Source organism: Pan troglodytes, chromosome 8 (assembly GCF_028858775.2).
Source record: "Pan troglodytes isolate AG18354 chromosome 8, NHGRI_mPanTro3-v2.0_pri, whole genome shotgun sequence".
Classification (NCBI taxonomy): Eukaryota; Metazoa; Chordata; class Mammalia; order Primates; family Hominidae; genus Pan; species Pan troglodytes.
This window is the reverse complement of record NC_072406.2, coordinates 137,879,046-137,899,952: the sequence shown is the minus strand read 5'-3', so window position 1 is coordinate 137,899,952 and position 20,907 is coordinate 137,879,046. Positions and strand designations below refer to the sequence as shown.

The following is a 20,907-nucleotide window of genomic DNA, read 5'->3' as shown; positions in this document are numbered from 1 at the left end:
GGGAACATAGACATCAGTAACCGTGATAAGGCAGGGTGGATTAAGTGACCAGAAGAGGTATGAACAGTTTTTGTATGGTGGGCCTGCTATTAAGATACCTGTTTCTACCTGTAAAACACTCAGGATACCAAATAGGTGGGGTTTTTCCTCATAACAATGACCAATTCTCCAATGCTCCAGATAACAGCTGGGTGTCCTACAACTTAATTTTGACATTACCCAGAATTAACCCAGACCCCACAGCTTTAAGGGCTCAGTCTTAGCAAACTGTCCCCCACTTTAGATACAAGTATTGGATGCTGAGGGACCTCTGTCCAAGTTGGCTACAAGTCAGGAGTTCCCACGACTCCCTACTCAGGTTCAGTAATTTGCTAGAATGGCTCACAGAACTCACGGAAACACTTAGGTGTACTGATTTTTATAAAGGAGATAACAAGGACACAGATAAACAGCCAGATGAAGAGGTCTGGAAGGGTCCTGAGTACACAGGAGCTTCTTCCCCCATGGAGTTGGGGTGCGCCACCCTCCTGGCACATGGATGTGTTCACCAACCCAGAAGCTCTATAAACTCATAGTTGAGGGGTTTTATGGAGGTTCCATTATGTAGGCACCATTGATTAAATCATTGACCCCTGGTGACTAGCTCCGTCTCCAACCCTTTGATCACATGGTTGTGATCCTCTGTGTGGCCTTCAGCCCCCATCCTGAAGCTTTCTAGGGGCCACCACCAGTCACCTCATTAGCATAAACTCCAGTATGGTTAAAAGGGGTTTATCATGAATAACAAAAGATGCTCCTCTCACCTCTAATGGGAAGTTGCAAGAGTTTCAGAAGCTCTGTGCCTGGAACAGGGAGGAAAACGAAATATTTCCTCTTATATCACAGTGTCATGTCAGGGTGTCCAAAAGAAGGCAGAGGTCTTCAGGAAAGTCTGTACAAAAGGCATGGCCTCCTCTCCACAGAGAAGGGCAGGCCCTCCCTCAGGCAGTAGCCATGGCCAAGCCCGCCACTCAGAGGGAGCCACTGAGCAGAGACGTGGAAGGAGAGGGTTTTCCTGGAGAGTACAGCATGGCAGGGGCAGTGGGTGGCAAGCTGGGGAGCACTGAGTAGCCTCTGAGAGTTGACCGGAGCCCTGAGGCACGGGGCCTTACATCAGCCCCTGCGGGTCAGACTCAGGCTGGATTGGTCCTCCCCAGGCCTAGAAGGGAACACAACACTGCCTGCTCCCTCTTAGCGGGCATCACTAGGTACAGCCAGGATTGGGCCCAAAAGGCAGTCACTGGATTAGGACCCAGTTCTCTTGTTCGTGGGACTTTTTAGGAGTGTCTCTGAAATTTATCCCTTAAGTAAAAAGAGCATTCTTTAAAACCTACAGAGGCATCGCAGTCTAAGAGCAGGGCCTGGGGTGCTGTGGCAGGTCTTGCCTTGAAGGGAGCCGTCTTCCCACAGCTCAGTGTGCTCCAGGGCTTGCTGGCAGGCAGCTTCCACGGGGTCCTGGAGGCTCTGGGGGCATAACAGAAATGCTATAAGGGAGTTTGAGGGCCCGTTACGAGTCTGACATACATTGGCATTTTGTGCATGCCTTTAATTGTCTGACATATTGTGGTACTGAGCTGTGACATGGGAACGATTACTAGACCTGCTTTTGCTCATGAAGAAACTGAGCTCAGAGAGGGAAAACTTGTCCATAGGAACAGAGCTAATAGTGCTAGGCTGGGGCTCAAGCCTAGGACTGGCTGACTCCAAAGCTCTTCCTGTCTCCCTTGCTCTGTGTGCTTCTAAAAGATACTTAGTCCAAGTCCAAAATATGCTCATTTCTCTTCCATCAGGTGAAGAAGTCAAAGGAATCTCTTGAAGTGAAGAAAGTGGGTTTGGACATGCCCTTATGCTGATGAATCATTGGAGTAATATCTGGGGTTTAGCTGCATCCTTGGTGGCAAGGCGGTGGGGAAAGCCCCTGAGGGTGAGGCCAGCCTGAGCCCCAAGGGAAAGGGGCTGCTGGGACCTCCTGACCTCAACTCATCTCCAGGAGCGCACAGGGCCTCGCACAGATGCCTCAGTCTGCATTGCTGGGAGTTCGTGCCATCTCAGACCTACCCTCCCTACCTGGGCTGTACATAAAGAGATACTGCTAGGCTTTCTCTAGAATGTTTCATGAGCCAGCACTGTGAGACATTTTCAAGCTAAAAACATACAGTTCAGGAGACTGTAATCTGTGGTAGAAAGTGTTCACCATTTGCTGCTAGTAAAGACGGTTGGCCCTGTCCTTCTCTGGCCACTTGTGCCACATGGTGTTCTCGGAAGAGGCCTCTCCATGCACCAGTGTCGAGAAGCCCTCTGGAGGCCAATTCAAAGAGCATCTGAGGCTAAGCAACTGAAAGGAAAAGGCCTGATGGCCAATGTGTTGCTTTCTGTGGAATGTTCCAGACTGGATTGCTGGGGGTCATTTTCTTTAACAGCAGCCTAGACAGGCAGTGACTCTCTTTTATTCAGCCAGGTGTTGAAATAGCTGCAGGGAAGCCACAGACAGTTGTTCCAGCTTTCTGGATCAGAGAACACTGGTTGGGCCCCGTGCCATGTGGCCCCAGCCCCATGGGATAGCTCCTCAGGTCATGGAGCCACACATCAGTGTGGAGGGTTCGCTCCAGGGGCTCCTGGTACAGGATGCAGATGGGTCTTGTCTGGCTCCAGGCTTTTTGTTTCTAATGTTGTTTCTAGAGAGTCATCATCACCGCATAAATGGTATCAAAGCCCTTCTTTTAAAAATGTAGAAATAAATGTAAATGCTAGATCTTGACATTGCTTGTGGGATTAAGATCTACAAAGAATAGTAATTATTTCTATGGGTGGCTGACAATTAGCTCTTTAATAGAATAGGTGGCTCCTGCCTGTTTTCCGTGAAGACATTGAGCTGTACCCACAGTTTGTTTGTAAGGAGACAGAAGTGAACCTCTGAGTCGTTCATTAGAAGACCCAGAACCATCAGGCTGGTGTCCCTGCTTTGCAAACACAAGACAGAAGAGATCAATGTCACTGCTGAGTGATCACATTGGTGTTTCAGTTAACTGACTCAAGGCTTGGTTGGATAGATATTAACATATTCTGACCTTATCTGGGAGAATACTGGTCTGCATTCTTTGCAAAGCTTCTGCCATTTCCTCTAATTTATTACCAGCATATCTATGGGTCCTAATAAATCTTCCATTTGCAATTAGAATATCCAAATAAAAATCCATGTTGACTGCTAATAAGGACCTTCACCTTGGCTTTACCAAGGCATTAATGATTTTTCTTTCTCAGTAAACTTTGATGCTTGATTTTAAAAGCTAAAAATCTGCCTCTAATGCTTGTAGTAAACAGGCCGATTCATAGCTATGCCTATTTATTTTAGTTAACACTTACTACTTTGTGACAGGCACTATTGTAAGTGCTTAAAGCTATTAATCCATTTAATCTGATAACTCATTGTTCTGATAGATTCTCCTTCTTTCCCAGATATCTCCTCTAATGGGAAAGTAATTACACACTAAATGGTAAAAGGTAGAATACAGTATAACTTTTGAAAAGAGAGAGAAACTGTGTGGGCAGAAAGATTGCACTGCAGTTTATTTGAAATGTCCTCCTGGATTGGGAAAGTCTCTGCAGCCTGGCAGACTTACTGGGCTTTTCTTCCATTCCTCCGATCAGCCTCCTCATCCTTATTATCAGCACTCAGGCGCCCACTGTCTGCTCGAACTGATTCTCATGGCAGTGCCCGAGAGGGGGAAGTCATTGTTAACTTGGAAGTTGTTACTGTTCTACACATGTGTGCACATCCTTCAGTAAGATGACATTTTAAAAAGTCAGTGTCATTGATGCAGGACTTTTTGCTCCTTAATTCAGCTAAATCTGGGTTCTTGTCTCATGACCAGGAAAAATTAGGCATGTGGACACATTGAAGGGTGAGAAGGGCAGAACTTATTAAGTGAAAGGAAAGCTCTCGGCTGGGCGCAGTGGCTCACTCCTGTAATCCCAGCACTTTGGGAGGCCGAGGCAGGTGGATCACCTGAGGTCAGGAGTTTGAGACCAGGTCAGGAGTTCTGGCCAACATGGTGAAACCCCATCTCTACTAAAAATACAAAAATTACCTGGGCTTGGTGGCTGCGTCTGTAATCCCAGCTACTCAGGAGGCTGAGGCAGGAGAATTGCATGAGCCCAGGAGGCAGAGGTTGTAGTGAGCTGAGATTGTGCCACTGCACTCCAGCCTGGGTGAAAGAGTGAGACTCCGTCGCAAAAAAAAAAAAAAAGAAAGAAAGAAAAGCTCTCAACAAAGAGAGGGATTCTCCAAGCAGGTTTCTCCCTCATTATTGAATACCAGGGGTACCACACATGAGCTGATGAGGCCAGGCTCCTCCCCTGCGTAAGGTGTGAATCCTAGTGGCTCCGCCCCGTTCCCCCAGCACGCACATGAGGATGCCCAGGTAAACCATAGGTAGTATCGGAAAAGGCAACATTTGATTGGTTAAAAGGCATTATTCAGAAAGAATCAATTGGGAAAGGGCAGACAAACGGGCAGACGTTCTGCCCCTGGGTCGCTGGTTTCATCCGGGACCACCAATCTGGTCTTTCAGACTTCAGGCTGTTCTGGACTTGAAGGTGAGGTCTCACCGGGGACCCTTCCCTATCTGCCTAGGCATTTGTCTGCCTCCTGCTTCTATCATCATTTTCTTAATTGCCTACAGTGACTTTATCAAGCCCCCTCCTGAGCTGCGTAATAATAATACTGTGTTAGGATTTTCAGTGTTGTTACTCATCATCAGCCCGGACAGCCCAGAATTCCAGGCCTCCTTCCTGTTAAATGAACGGAGAGCAGAGCCTTTGAGCTCCACAGTTCACTATTTTTGTGTCAGCCTTAACCATCCCATTGGCCTGTTGGGGCTGAAGATAAATCCCCAGGCATTAAGCATATTCCAAAAGGGAATAACTCCTTTGTCTTTGGCTTTTTGAAGTGGGTTAGTTTTCAGGAAATGTAGTTGTAGATCTCTCCTCACCAGCAAAGGAGGACTCAGCCAGGACATTTTCAATTTTCTCCTTTCTGCTGACAGGGTGGTGCCTTTTCAGTGAAGTCAGTTGAGCTGGTTGGACATTTGTGGGCCCGGTGTGCCTGCAGAGCCAAGCTCTCTGCAAGGCACAGGTGGTGGAGAGATAGAGGCAAGCAGCTGCCCTCAGGGAGCCGCGTACCCCTTCAGCCCAGCCTTGTGAGTCAGAGATAAGAATGAGCAGCTCAGGACTCCACTGGACCCTCACAAGAGGTGCTGCCAAGGGAAGATTCCTGAATCTTTCCAAGGCCCTTGCACACCTGTGGGGCTGGGCTTGCTGAAAAACTGGACTTTAGTTTTCTTACTGGATCCCCAGGAAGAGCTTTGGCTCCTAACATCTTCCACCCTGCATTCCCCAACACACACATAGACACACAGAAACAGGGAATAAAATTGCCTCTGAACATGGCTTTGAAAATATGTCTCTAGGGATGCAGAGCATGAAAACATTTCCTCACACTGGAAGAGAGAAATCAGCAGGCATCTATTAACGAATTTAACAATCTCCCAATTCATTATTTTCTTTTATGTTGGTACTGATATTTACAGAGCAGTTTAAATAAAGAAAACATTCACCAGTATGTAGCCTTTATACGCTTGAAATTAAGTGGCCTGCAGTTATTCCTGTTGTTTGGCTGCTGCTTGCTAGAGGTGGTACTGGATGGAAAGGGGTTGTTTTGCTCCTTCCTCTCATTGTAGTCACCAGAGAAGATGTGATCAGAGAGATCATAAGGATGTGAGAAAATATACAATGTGTATGAATAACGCCCATTAAAATTTCTTATGTCTTACGCATGGATGTGGGGGGAAATGGCTGGTTCTACTAAAATGCTGTGTTTTTACATTTGGGGAAGATTCTGGCATTTGACAACTCATCAGCTTTTTTGGACAGTATTGTTGCAAATTGGCATTCAAATCCTATGCTGTCCTCACTATTCTGCAAAGAGTTAAGGGCTGAAAATGCCCTTAAGTCTTCCCAGAGTGGAGATGCTGGGAGCAGAGGTTGTGGTGAAAGGAGAGGCAGGCCGTTCTTAGCAGGCTTCTCTCTCTAAGGCCTGTGCATTCGCCTTTTGGCACTTGGCCTAGTGGCTGTTGGTGTGGCTAGAAGAGGAGTGGGCAGTCAGCTTGTCTTTGTTGAGGGTGGCTGCAGAGCCACTCCTGGCTGCCGGTTACCGGCTGCCTCCTGAGCATGAGCCCTGGCTCATCTGGAGCCTCTTTAAAGGTAGAAAATGTTTGCCCCAGTGCCAGTCAGCACCAGGCCTGATCTTTACCTTCCTGACTTAGTTAAGGTGCAAAGTCTGCCTTCTAATAGTGACTGCAGGCTAGGGAGTCACTTCAGGATCAGAGGGAGTTAAAAGAATGTGGCTAACTTGTTTGTGTGGATGTTCATTTTCTGAGCACCTCCACACACATTACCTCTTATGATCTTCATATAACAACCCTTCAAGTTCAGCAAGGTAGCAGGTGCTCTTCCTGTTTAGATGCTGAAACTGAGTCCTAGAAGCAGAGCCAGGCCTGGAGCCCAGGGCTGCTTCCCCCTTCCCAAAGCTGCCCCTCCCCATTCCCCTGTGCACAGGCACTGGCCCTGAGTTTTCACAAAGCCTGGTTATTTATTCACAGGGGAGTCCTCAGCACTGCCTCTTCTATTTCCCTGTGGAAACCTCAAAAGAGAAATCCTGCCAAAAGCGCTCAAGGACAAAGGCGAGTAGAATGCTTTGACTGCATCCCTTACCACTTTGGGATCCACCAGGAGCCTTTGCAGTGATAGAAGTGGGTGGCCCTGCAGAGAGCACACAAGGGAGAGCAGGGCTGGGTTGGATAAGCCAGGCCAAGAGACGCAGAGACCATGCTCATGGGAAGAGTGGACGTGCAGTCTGCACTTTCCTTTCTTTGGATCCACTCTTCTCAGCTTGTTAGCTCAAGCTAGGAGCACGCAGTGTGTCTCCAGTCCTTCACCAAGAGGACAGGAGATCGAGATGTGGAGGTGGCCCCTGGGCAGATAACTGAGGTGACAAACCATAGAATTGGTTCCACATGTAGAAGGAAGTCTACAAATGTAGCCGATCTTGTAATAGCATGCAGCACCCTCCAGCCGAGCCACACAAGCTCCACCTGCCCCTCCAGCTCCATCTGCCGTGGCTCCCAAGACTGTCAGCACCTAGAAACCAGTTCTTGCCTCTGAAGCATGCCGCCGTCCTCGATGCAGATGTCTTAGCTGTCACCTGTGCACCTTTTGCTGTCACATAGTTAGTCTGGGAGCAAAGTCTATCAGTGGTTTGGAGTACCAGCTTTCGGATGAGATAAAAACAGATTTGAATTCTCCCTCTTGCTGTTTATTAGCTATGTGAATGTGAAGGTAAGTGATGTAATCTCTCTGTGCATCAGTATCCTTATCTGTGAAATATGGTTATCTGTACATAACCATGGTACCTGCCTCATAGAGGTGTTCAGAGATCATGTAGCATGACACCTTGTTCTCCAAAGGCAAGCTCTTCATGGAACTATGGCTGTTACTGTCTCTCCCAGGGTTTTGAAGCTCTAATAGTCCACATGAGCAGTGTGACCCAGGATGACCCTAGACCTTGTAACTTTCCCCCCGTATTAAAATGGAGCTAGATCGTATCCCTTCTACCCATATCATCTGTCTTCTAAAGCTACCAGGAATAAAGGCAGAGGACATTAGGTAATAAGATCAGCAAAATCATTAGCTTTTCGGGAACAAGAAAATACCAGGATAAAATAAGAGAAAGCTTGGTCTCAGTTACCCTTAAAGAAATAATATATAAATCAGAGGTTTGATACTTCAGTTTATTTCTTTAGTTTTCAGGGATATGAAATGGCAATAGGTTGCTGTTTTATGCTGAAGTTATCATTTCTTCTGAGAGAGTTTCCCATTTTATTTTCAGAAGCCTGAGTTTTCACTACTTTTCACCTACCATCTGGCTGCCCCTCATAAGTCAATATCTGATTGAAATTGCGTGAGTCCCTTCAGTGCCTGGCGCCTCATCACCAGCCCTGAAAACCCCTGGGAATATTCAGAGTCGCTGAATGGCACAGGGAGGAATGTGGGAAAGTCCACGGCTTAATCAGTTCTTGTACAAGTGGACACACTGAGGCCCAGAGAGGGGACGCGTGGCCATGTGGAGGCACAGCTGGAGTGCAGCCAGGGATCTGGACTCCAGGGATCTGGACTCCAGGCCTCTCCCAAGAGCTGCCCTTCCTACACTTGCTGGTGTCATGCAACCAGTCTGTGTGGGATCCATGGAGTGACTAGGGACGGCCTTGTGTGGACAAACCTACATAAGCCTGGGAACAAAAGGCATTCTGGGTACAAATGAAGGCTTTGGTTTCTGGGCCTTTGTTCTTTTTCTGCCATCTCAGCCTCCTCTTCCACAGGACCACTCCACAGCATTCAGCAGGCTGCAGAGGGCTGTTCAGGGCCTCTCTGCTGAGTCTGGCCTCTCAGCTTCCAAGCAGCTGGTTCCAGGAGGGTGGTGCTGTATTGGGAGGTTTCACCAACTGTGCTGTGAAGTGGTGGAGGCCCCATTGTGTGCCCAGTGCGGTAAAGTCTTTCCTGCTTTTGATTGTGCCCAGGGATTGCCATGGAAAGCATAACTGTGTATCAGACAATTGCACACCCAGGAATGCAAGGGAACCTGAACAGCTACTATTCCCAGCAGGTACGTGGCGTTTCGGGGGAGAGTTCTGGCAGGGTGGGTGCCCAGGTGGGGAAGCACAGGGTGAAGGGCACGAGCTGACAGATGTTGGTTCTATATGTGGTTTCACTGTCCCCAGCTGTCACCTGCATGCCTTTTCCTGTCACATAGTTGGTCTGGGATTCTAGAATTAGGAATGGAAACAATTTTGTGGTTGTTTCATGAAATGTCTATTGCAAGCTGGTTTGAAATCAGTGATTTCGGTAAGAGGTGCTTGTAGTAGGTGGTCTATGAAACCTCCCTGTTTGGAGAGATTAATGTGGTGACTTTGAGGAAGTGGTAAGTTTTTATAGGGGTTAAAGGAGATAATTTACGCAAAGCTTTTTGTACAGCATCGAAGATACATACAACCCTGAGGTAAATAGTGGCCTTGATGTTATCATTGCTATTCATCATACGGGGGCGCTGGTGGAGCTGGAGGGGCAGACACTGGAAAGGGAGGCTGAGCCCATAGTGGGAAGAGCTGACAGTGGCCACCAAGGAGTCTGGATTGAATTTGGGAGTCCGTGGGGACTGTTGGAGGACTCAGGCAGGAGAATGGATAGCTCTTGCTTGAGTTCCTTGATGTCTTCAGCATTTATATGCAGTAAAACACCTCCCTTTCCTCTCCCAGGGCAAGCTTCTGAATGTTTTGCCTGGTATTGGGAGGGCCTGATAGGACAAACCAAATGCAGAAAGGCCAGGCAGGCTTGTCTGCTTGCTCTGCTTCCAGAAGGAGGGAGCATTGACAGGGAGCCAGCACTGCCTCACACCACTGCCTCATGTGATCAGTGCCGTATGACCACAGGAGCTAGAGGCATTGTCTAGGCTGCTGGGCACATGAGCTCCGGGATGCCCATGTCCTCTGGCCAGGCAGACACAGACCTGGGGGCCAGCAGAGCGACCAAGGAGCAGCACCAGCTTTCTGATGGCAGCCTGCTCTTTCCAACAGTTCCCTACCAGAATCCTGCCTCACTGGAGCAGAGGATGCCAGCATCAGCCGGGAACCACTCCTGTGCTAAAACCGCCTGGGTGGCCTGTGGCTTGAGGGCTTGATGCGGATGAAGCTGGAGGAATGTTGTCTCTCCTCAGTCTCATGGCAAGGACTGATCTTGTTTTCTCTTCCCCACAGGGGGTTCCAGCCAGCATCACATTTTTTAGTCCCTCTGGCCTCACATACAGTCTCAAGCACATTCAGGAGTTATCTGGTGACAATATCGATCAAATTAAGGTAAGTTATTCAGTGAGCTTTTGGTCTTTTTCAGATTCTTTTTTTTTTTTTTTTTTTTAATCTTTACGAATTATCCTAGGGCTTCAATGTCAAGTGAGACACCCCTGGCCTAGCAGGTGCCTTAGAATTGGAAGGGCAGCTCTACCTCCTGCTGGGCTGTTGCACAGATTGCTCACCTTCTCCCAGCCCGTTTCCTCACTTGCAGCATGGGGATAATTGTCTCTCTGTGGCTTTCATAGACATGTGTATGGTCTTCCCTGCTTAGCATGAGTCTCAGAATTACATGAGGGAATTTGAGTAAAGTCCTGAATTAGCTCAGGGCTTGGTACAGGTGTTAACATCCTTTCCTTCCTTTCCCCCATCTTATGTTTGCCATTATTGTCTATTCTAAAAGCAGTCACCTTTTTCATATCTTTTAAAGGGTTTACATTCTCACTTACTAGGGACTGTATTTATTATGAGTCTACAAATAACCACAACTCTTGTGTCTGTAATAGAAACACCCTTGAACTGGCTCCAGAGGGACTGAGGAGAGGGTGCAGGATGTGACCCAGAGCCCAAGGACAGACACTGCCACTCACTGCAGTCAGGAAGAGCAAAAGGCTTCACCTGCCTTCTCACAGGTGCATCTCATGTGGGGAGTATGCACCGCTCTCCCAGTTTTAAAGATGGAGCACGGGGCTCAGAGACGTCATATGGCCTGTCTGTAGGTCACACTGCTGAGAAGGAAGAGCTGCAATTGAACCTGGGAAGACTGATTCCACATTGTCAGCCATGGTGATGCCTTGCCATGGTCTCAGGAGCTGCTGAGCAGTTGATGCACTTCTGGGCAGTAACTGATACAATTCTCACACCAGTCCAGTGGTGGGTATCCAGAAAAAGAGGTCAGTGTTCCTCATTACAGGTGAGGACACTGAGGGCTAGAGAGGTTAAACAACTTGCCAAAGTCATGTTTTGAGTTCCTAGAAGGCCCAGGACTCACACAGGTCACCGAGGAAGAAAAACAGTATCTGAATCTTGTGGTTAGAAAGATTAGAGAGAGGCCGGGCGCTGTGGCTCCCACCTGGAATCCCAGCACTTTGGGAGGCCTCAGGCGGATCACCTGAGGTCAGGTGTTCCAGACCAGCCTGTCCAATATGATGAAAACCCCGTCTTTACTAAAAATATAAAAATTAGCTGGGCATGGTGGCATGCGCCTATAATCCCAGCTACATGGGAGGCTGAGACAGGAGAATTGCTTGAACCCTGGAGACTGAGGTTGCAGTGAGCCGAGATCGCACCACGGCACTCCAGCCTGGGTGACGAGTGAAACTCCGTACCTGCCCCATAAAAGAAAAAAAGAAAAAGAAAAATTAAAGAGATAGGACCCATAAAGTGCTTAGCATGGCAACTGGTCCATAGCGAGCGCTTACGTCATATTGCAGGTCAGGATGGGTCACGGTGCTGGTCCTGCTCTGGTTCTTGTCCCTCTGTGCCCTGCTGCCTCTCTCCTGGGCCTGTAGGAGGAGTCCCCACCTCCACCCCACCCACCCACCCCCGAGTCACACAATGCTGTGAGATGCCTGGTGGTATAAGCCTAACACAGTTTTCCCCAAGCTTCTCAGTGTTTGCCTAGAGGAAGAACAAAAGATTTATACTCTATCTTCTTTCAAAGTGAGCATGTTTAAAAGCACAAATGGATACTCAGCATCTGAACCAAGAACTCAGGCCTTTCCGAATAGACTGCTGCCTGCATTGTCCACACCCATGGCAGCTGGGGCCTGAGTGCGTGTTCCTGTCCTGCATCTGTCACACCCATTTCTGCAGCCCTCCAGACACTCTGAGGAGCTCTCAGTAGCCCCCTCGCCTGTTACTACAGTGATTGATTACCCTGCCTGCCAGTAGTTAACACCTCTGCCATTGCTGAAGAGGAGAAAGTGACAGAGCTGGCCTTGCTCACAGTGACTGTGGACTGCTTGGGGGCCACGAAGGCACTGTGTGTGGGGTGTGAGTTGTCCCTCGACACTGGGACTTGGCGCTGGATAGTGAGGTGCTTTCAAGGTTCACAGAGGACACAGTCCTAGCCCGTGAGTTGGTAGTTAGGCTTTTCTGTCTCAGCTCAGCCTCAGATTTGCTACTGTCCTCCCTCCCCAGGAGTCCCTGTAGGGCCCACTGTTTGTACAGCATTGCACAACATGCAGGCGCACCACAAAAGATCAAAGGGGGTGACTTCCGACCTGAACTTGCTACTTATCCATTGACTTGGGAAGACCACACACTTGTCTATAAATGCCACAGAGATGTCACTGCAAAGCAGTAGGTAAGCAGATTCGTAAGCACCACCACCACACTAATGGCAGCAGCTGAATTTCCTGTGTACAGCAAAATGCCCTTGCAGCCTGTGAGGTGGGTATCTTCACACCTAGTGCTCACTAGCCACAGTGGCAGAGCCAGGCTGTGAATGTGGCTGCTGCCCCCAAAGCCAGGCTGGTGCACTCACGTCCAGTTTGTGCCAGGGATGGAGAAAGAACGTTGATGCTGGGCCCCCTCGCCTGGCCTGGGGAAGACTGCTGCTCTGTGGGGCAGCATCATGTGAGCATTCATTGACACAGGAGTGAAAGGCTCCTGTGAAAAAGCTGCCGTTTCACCAAACTATTGATACCCCTGCTCTAGGACTACAGTCATGTTTGCCATTTGCTGGTTCCCAGTCCCAGGGAGTTTCTTTTTTTCAAATTTTTAAATAGCTTTATTGAGATGTAATTCACAAACCATAAAATTTACTTTTTATGATTTTAATATGTAAACTTAAAAATTTTTTTTTTTTAATTTTTTTAGAGATGGGGTCTCACTGTGTTGCCTAGGCTGATCTCAAACTCCTGGCCTCAAGTAATCTTCCCACCTTGGCCTCCCAAAATGTAGGGATTACAGGTGTGAGCCACCACGCCCAGCCCAATATGTAAACTTTAACATGATTTTTATGAGAGTCACAGATTTGTGCAACCATCACCACTGTCTAGTTCCAGGACATATCATCACCCCAAAGAGAAACCCAGTACCCATTCGCAGCCACCCCTCATTCCCTCATTCCTCCCACTCCTTGGCAACCACTCAACAGTTTTTCATCTCCATGGATTTACCTATTCCGGACATCTGATATTAATAGAATCATACAGTATGTGGTCTTTTGTAACTGACTCTTTTCACTAGCATAGTGTTTTCAAGGTTCATCCATGCTGTAGCAGGTACCAGTACTTCATCCCTTTTTAGTGCCAAATAATAGTACATGCTGAGGACCGTTTTATTTACCCATTCACTAGTTGATGGATATTTGGATTGTTTTCCACTTTCAGGCTATTAAATAATGCTGAACATTCAAATACAATTTTCTGTGTGGACATACATTTTCATTTCTCTTGGGTATATATCTAGGAGTAGATTTACTAGATCTAAGGTAACTTTAACGTTCGGTCGAATTACTGCTATTTTCCAAAGTGGTTGTGCCATTTTGCATTGTCACTAGCAATGTGTAAGGGTTCCAGTTTCTCCATATCCTCCATGTCCTTATTTTTCTGTCTCTGATTATGGCCATCCTTGTGGGTCTGAAGTGGTTTCTCAGCATGCATTTGATTTCGATTTCCCTAATGACTAACAGTGTTGAGCATCTTTTTATGTGTTTGTTAGTCATTTTTATATCTTCTTTAAAGAGGTATCTATTCAAATCCTTTGCCTACTTTTAACCCAGGTTATTTGTCTTTTTATTGTTGAATTGCCAGAATTCCTTATTCTGAATACAATTTTTTTTTTTTTTTGAGATGGTGTCTCGCTCTGTTGCCCAGGCTGGAGTGCAGTGACACAATTGTGGCTCACTGCAACCTCCGCCTCCGGGGTTCAAGCTATTCTCCTGCCTTAGCCTCCTGAGTAGCTGGGATTACAGGTGCACGCCACCATGCCTGGCTAATTTTTGTATTTTTAGTAGAGATAGGGGTTTCACCATGTTGGCCAGGCTGGTCTTGAACTCCTGACCTCAGGTGATCTGCCCACCTCGGCCTGCCAAAGTGTTGGTATTACAGGCATGAGCCACAGCGCCTGGCCTCTGAATACATTTTTTTTTTTTTTGAGACGGAGTTTTGCTCTCATTGCCCAGGTTGGAGTGCAGTGGCACGATCTCAGCTCACTGCAACCTCCGCCTCCCGGGTTCAAGCAATTCTCCTGCCTCAGCCTCCCAAGTAGCTGGGATTACTATATGTATTTTTAGTACAGACGGGGTTTCACCATGTTGGCCAGGCTGGTCTCGAACTCCTGACCTCAGGCGATCTGCCCACTTCGGCCTCCCAAAGTGCTGGGATTACAGGCGTGAGGTACCATGCCTGGCCTCTAAATACAAACTTTTTATCAGACATACGATTTGTAAAAATTTTCTCCCATTCTGCGAGTTGTCTTTTTACTTTTTTGATAAAGTTCAATTTATTGTTTTTTTCTTTTGTTTCTTGTGCTTCCGGTGTTGTATCCAAGAAACCATTAATTTAGTGTTGCTTTAATTCAGTGTTTTGAAGATTTACTCCTATGTTTCCTTCTACGAGTTGTGTAGTTTTAGCTCTGAACTTAGGTATTTGATCTGTTTTGAATTGATTTTTGTGTGTTGTGTGAGGTAGGGGTCCAACTTTATTTTTTCCTCAGGGAGTTTCCTAAGCAATGGGTGCTTAGCAAGGCAGTACTGTGGGCGGGGTGGGAGCGGGGCCTCTGCAGGACAGTGGCCTCCCTCCCCTCGTTCTGACTCAGCCGGAGGAAGGAGCCTCAGTCCCGCAGCGTCTGAGGTTATGCGGAGGTACAGGTGGCTTGTTACCTCCACTAGCACCTGGCCTGCTGCTCACTTGCTGGGAGGGAGGATGAAGCGGAGTGCTGGGCAGGGGCTGCCAGTGTTGGATGCTCACTTGCTCCCAACAGGTTTGGGGTTCACAGTCTCAATGCAGAGGAGAGTGGGGGATGAGGACCTTCTCTCATTTAACCCCCACACTCGCCCTCTGAGGCCAGGGTAACTGTGCCCCTTTTATAGGTGAGGATCAGAGAGGCTAAGGGACTTGCACTAATAACAGCTAGCAGGGGGCAGAGCCGGGACAGAAGCAGTGCTCCATCCCAGGCGAGGCTCTGCACAGAACCATCGAGCCTGTGGTGCTTGTTCAGAGAGAGGTGTCCTGTGGATGAGGCCAGTGCCCCGGATTGGCTGATTGGAAGTATCACGACAACATAGGCAGCAGCCCATGACGGTCATCGAGCTTATCTCTGGGCCAGGCCAAGTGGTTCACACCTGTCACCTCATTTAATCCCCACAGCAGCCCAGTGAAGAGTCCTGTTATCTTTTCGGTTTGACAGATGAGGAGATGGAGGCCAGAGAGGATGGGCCATGGGCCAAGGTCATTGTCCTGTGGAGCTGGGATTTAAATCCCAACCCTGTGGCCGCAGAGCCCTGACCTTGATGGCTCTACTTTCCTGGGGATTCAGTCACTGCCCCTGCCACACCATCCTCCCCTTGATCAGACCCAGGGCCCCCAACACCCGAAGAAGAACTGTCTGCAGCTAGAGCCTCTGAGGAAGGACTGCACTGACACAGCCGTGATGGTGAGCACCAGCCTGGGGCCTTCAAGTCCCTGCCCCTCACCTGAGCCTGGCGACAGTCGCTCAGGGTGGCAGACTGATGAGAGCGTGGATGCAGAGGTATTTTGCACGCTCAGAAGCTGGGCTAGAATCGGGCAGTGTTGTCATTTTTATAAACACGTCACATGAGCAGTAACGTCCAACCGCAAAGCTGGCTGACAGCCCCTGCACACATCCAGCTGCCTGCTGCCCCAGCCCCTCCTGGTGTGCTGAAGCCCTGTTTTCTCTTCTGTCTTTATAGTTTGCAGCCATCGGCCCCACTACGGCTCGCGCGCTGGCCGCCCAGGGCCTTCCTGTAAGCTGCACTGCAGAGAGCCCCACGCCACAAGCCCTGGCCACTGGCATCAGGAAGGCTCTCCAGCCCCATGGCTGCTGCTGAGTCAGCCACCTAGCACTTGCCCCATGCAGCCTCCCTGGGCTGGGCTGGCTCTGGATGGAGCCAGGCATCGGCAAGGGCTCTCGGGAGCTGCTGCCGTCAGACTCCTGCCTCAAGCCTGAGTGGAAGCACCTGAGGACCGGGGATCAGGACCTGACCTGGGGCTGGCCTCAGGCCCACGTGCACGTGACTGCCCTCTGTGGAAGCCAGCTTAAATCCTAGCCCTGTGAGAGCTTCCTGTGCCCAGCAGGAAGGAAGTCAAATAAACCACACTGACTACCTGTGCTTACTGAGTGTATGGTTGCTGTGTGTCATTTTAAGTGCAAAGCTGTGTTCAGGGAGGAGACAGGTATGCCCACCTCTGATAACCCACAAACCTGCTATGAATCAGAAAATTTGCTCTATATAAAGTAGGTTTATTCATTCTATAAAAAGGACCGTGAAGTTCCTGCTTGTGAGCCATGGACAACTGTAGTTCAAATATAGAGAGACTTGCTTTCCCTCAAAGATGCAGCTGCAGCATTAGACAGTCAAACCATCTGATCTCCCAGGAATCTGAGGGGCTGGAGAGGCCAGTATTTACTGAGAAGAGGTTCATATGCAAATGCAGTGCCCTGCAGAAAGGCTTTGGAAATCTGTTCCCAAACTTCATTCCCAAAGTTCCCAAACTTCATTCCCAACTCAGCCTGAAGTTTAGGCTAAGTTGACTGAAACCCAGACTTGTCTCTTAGTAGCATGTGGGCTGGTGGTGGGAAGGCTCTGCCCACACGCCTCTGTCTCCTTGAAAGATCTGGCTGAAAGGCGTTTGGGCTCCACGTCTCTGATCTCCATTCCTCATAACAACCCTGAGGAGTGGACATTCCTATTGTTCCATTTTTCTGGTGAGAAAACAGACTCAAGAGGTGAAATGATTTCTTAGGGTCACATGCTAGTGAGTGGCAGAACCAGAACAAAATTAAAAGGCATGGACGAGCATAAGCACTGAGGCCTAGACTAATGAAATTCATCAGCCACCTCATATGAGATTCACACTAGTTAAGAGGTTAGAATTCAGTGATGATTGTTCTCCAAATCTTGATGTGATTATACAGAAATTCTTTGAGAACTGTTCTAAAACTGGATTATGGTGATGGTTCCATGAAGTGACCACTTGTCTCAGAAGATTAAGGAAAATAATTGGGCAAGCACTGTTTCATACACGTTTTCACCATAGTACCAAAGTGAAATAGATTTGCCCAGGAACTAAGAACCTGGCTATACATCAGAACCACGTAATGTGCTTCTAAAATGAAGTAGCTCAGGCCCCACCCCCAGAGAGTCCCCTGAATTGGTTTCTAGAATAAAGCCCAAGCAGCAGGAGGTGTTAGACGCTCTCCAGGTGCCTCCAGTGTGCACCTGTGTTTGGAAACTGCTGGATTGCAGGAATGGGGTCCCCCATAGCTGGAGTGTGATCAGGAATGCCCTCATGCATGGTGAAGAGGCTGGAGAAGCAAGACAAGCCCGGAAGTGAGGAAGGAGGAGAAGTCCAAGCTGTAGGCAGACAAGAGCGGGAGGGATGTGTGGGCTTCGGAAGCACACATTGAAGGAGGAGGAAAAACACCCTGTTGCAGGGCAGGGAAAATAGGTTCCTTTTCAGAGCCTCAGGGGGTGGGGGACAGAATCGGGGACAAAGGTTCACTAAATGTCTACATGCTAGTAAACACCACACGTGTGTCCTTTCATCCCCACACAACCCGAAGCCACCTTTTGAAGAGATGTGAGGCTATTCACAGTTCTGGCGAAGCCTTGTTTCAGATGGAGTGTGCCAGGGCGTGGTTAAAGATGGTTCTGTTTGGGATCAGGAAGGCAGGGAGCTCATACGGGGCGGGAGATGAGCAAAGCAGCAGGCGCAGTGTCCTCGACGATTGCGTGAGTCGGGAGCCTGGGCTTGCTTTGGCAATTGGGCTGGAGATTCCTGAGAACGTGAAGGCTGAGTAGGCAAAAGCCAGTTTGAAAGGGACTGTGGAGAAACCCTGGTTCTGAAGGTATTGGTGGGACAGAAGGTAAGATCTGTAATTACTCAGCTCAAGAAAGTGAAGCCCAGGGATGTCACACGTCATTTCTTCTGCTCACCCTCCCACGGGGCTGCAGTTTCTGTTAAAGGCAATAATTATGTTAATCATTCTATGGCGCAGTGGCTAGATGGGAGTGAACAGAAGCTGGCATAAGGCTTTCCTTCAAAGAGACAACTGCAGCATTAAACGGACCATCTCATCTCCCAGGAATCTGAGGGGCTGGGAGGTCAGTGTTTACTTAGAAGAGGTTCATGTGGCCAGGCACGGTGGCTCACACCTGTAATCCCAGCACTGTGGGAGACCGAGGCGGGCGGATCAGGAGTTCAAGACCAGCCTGAGCAACATGGTGAAACCCCATCTCTACTAAAAATATAGAATTAGCCAGATGTGGAGGGTCCCTATAATCCCAGCTACTTGGGAAGCTGAGGCAGGAGAATTGCTTGAACCCAGGAGGCGGAGGTTGCAGTGAGCTGAGATCGTGCCACTGCACTCCAGCCTGGGCAACAAGAGCAAAACTCTGTCTTAAAAAAAAAAAAAAAAAAAGGTTCATGTGCAAATGTACAGCCCTATAGAAAGGCCTTGGAAATCTGTTCCCAAACTTCATTCCTACTTTTTAATAGATCCAGCTATTCCTGATGTGCTGGGGGAGGTTCAGCTTTGAGTTTGTAGATGTTCTAGGTGCCTTCCCAGAGTCAATGTAGGAAGCCGGGTGGAAGCCAGAGTCTCACTCGACACCCTGAGTGGCAGTAGGGCCACCCAGGACGGTGAGTGAGTCGCACCCCCTAGCCTGCCAGCTCCAAACAGAGTAACGCCCCAGCAGGCTGGGTGGCCAGCCTCCTTGTGTCCTTCCTGGGGATCAGAAGGGACAGAAGGGTGGGGTGGGAGAAGACGCTCAACAGATGTGCTGCACAGGGTTTTGCCACAGTTGTGTGATCTACATTCCCTTTTTGCATCTGCTCTCACGTGCCTTCCCCTCCAGCTCCTGGACGGAGGAGAGTTGCTGAAGAAGTTCGTGCAGGGAAGGAATAAAGGATCACACAGGAATTTGAGAGCCAAAGTAAAGTGCAACTGCCCCCCCCCAGGCCCAGAGGGGCTAGCAGTGAGAACTGAAGATGTTCCCTCTGGACCTTCCGGCCACAGCTCATTGATGAGACATGTTCTCAGACAGTGTTGTAAGTTTTATGTGCTTTAACTCATGAGTTACACGTGGTCACTTACTTAATGAGTTAAGCGTTAATACAACTTCCCTGTGAATAGAAGGTAACAAAATAAAAACATTGTGTTGTATACAAGTCTTCAGAAAATAAGCTACCAAGAATCATTTTACTAAAAATTCTAAGGAAGTAGATGACAGGGATAGAGTCAGTGAGGTGGTCTCAATATTCATTACTCTGGAACAAGAATCCTTGATATTCAGCAAAGTACGTGGCCATTTGGAATAAGAACTACATTTCCCAGCTTCCTTCGCAGGCAGGCATGAGAGTGTGATTAAGTTGTAGCCAAGGGGATGTAGTGAGATGCACACCCCTGACATCATTCTTCCTTCTTCCTGGAATACAGATAGAAGAGCTGGAGCTCCAGTAGGCATCTTGGGCCCTGAGATGACATTGGGGAAAGAAAGTTTTCTGGAACAAGGTGACACTGTGGGCACAAAAACTATCCCAACTCTAGACTTCTTGAGTGTAAAAGACATATCGACTTCTATCTTGTTTAAGCCACTATTACTACGAGATTTTTTCTTTTACAATCAAATCTAAATGATAAAATAATCAAGTGAATTGGTAGAGTAAACATCAAGATAAACCGTTTCCGAGTTTGAATAAAATGCCCTTTTAAGAAAATCTTGGCCTGGTGCAGTGGCTCATGCCTGTAATCCCAGCACTTCAAGAGGCCGAGGCGGGATGATCACTTCGAGATCAGCCTGGCTGACATGGTGAAACCCCATCTCTACTAAAAATTCAGAAACTTAGCTGGGTATGGTGGTGCACGTATGTAATCCCAGCTATTCAGGAGGCTGAGACAGGAGAATTGCTTGAACTTGGGAGGCGGAGGTTGCAGTGAGCCAAGATGGCGCCACTGCACTCTAGCCTGGGCGATAGAGCGAGACTCCATCTCAAAAAAAAAAAAAAGAAAAGAAAAAGAAAAGTTTGGTTACTAGAAGTCCCTCATATACTTACTGTTGAATCTTTTTATCAAGTTCAATTTTAAGCTGTGTATTTGCATATTATTTATAGATTTATGCCTTGTGCAATTATATAAAGTGTTTGAAAAGCAACTGAAACAACAAAAAGACTTCAGCAGCAGAAGAATTCTCATTTTCACAAAATACTGATAAAACCTACAAAAGCTGCAGGAATGCATTTGCTCGGACAGTTTCTTTCGTTCTTACTGGTAAGCACTCTACTGCTTGGAAGGTATGCACAGTGCTTACAGGAGAAATGTAGTCTTTTATCATATTTATCTCTTGTTAAAAGAAAACCTTAGACAAATTACATTTGAGAGAGTTTAATTGAGCAAAGAATGATTTGCGAATGGGGCAGCCCCTAAACCAGAAAGGTTCAGAGAGGCTGTGGCGCTGCCTCGTGGTTGAAGATTTATGGACAGTAAAGGGAAAGTGACGTACAGAAAATGGAAGTGAGATGCAGAAACAGCTGAATTGGTTACATCTCGGCATTTTGCCTTATTTGAACAGGGTTTGAGCAGTTGGCCACCTCTGATTGGCTGAAATTCAGTGATTGGTACAAGAGTAGGTTACAGCCTGTTTACACATCTAGGACAGAGCCCAAGCTGTATCCTACAAACAGGCTGTAACCTACTCTTGTACCCATAGCTGTAACTATTT

General features: G+C 48.0%; 1 protein-coding gene across 9 annotated transcripts in view; it reads left to right on the top strand.

Annotated features, from left to right (window-relative positions):
- UROS (uroporphyrinogen III synthase) overlaps positions 1–20,412 on the top strand; it is a 38,878-nt gene extending 18,466 nt beyond the window's left edge. The window contains exons 7-11 of one of the 9 annotated variants that reach the window (XR_010147068.1): positions 6,699–6,779; positions 8,673–8,758; positions 9,906–10,004; positions 15,354–15,599; positions 15,877–16,296. Coding sequence is in view for 8 of the 9 variants with exons in the window: in XM_063782255.1 (XP_063638325.1) it covers positions 6,699–6,779; positions 8,673–8,758; positions 9,906–10,004; positions 19,045–19,237; positions 19,626–19,822 (656 nt within the window). In the remaining variant the exon portion in view is untranslated. Of the gene's footprint in view, positions 1–6,698; positions 6,780–8,672; positions 8,759–9,905; positions 10,005–15,353; positions 15,600–15,876; positions 16,297–19,044; positions 19,370–19,625 lie in introns of those variants that run through there. The other 8 variants (XM_063782257.1, XM_063782255.1, XM_009459472.4 and 5 more) reach the window with 8 other exon arrangements.
- The last annotated feature ends 495 nt before the right edge of the window (positions 20,413–20,907 follow it).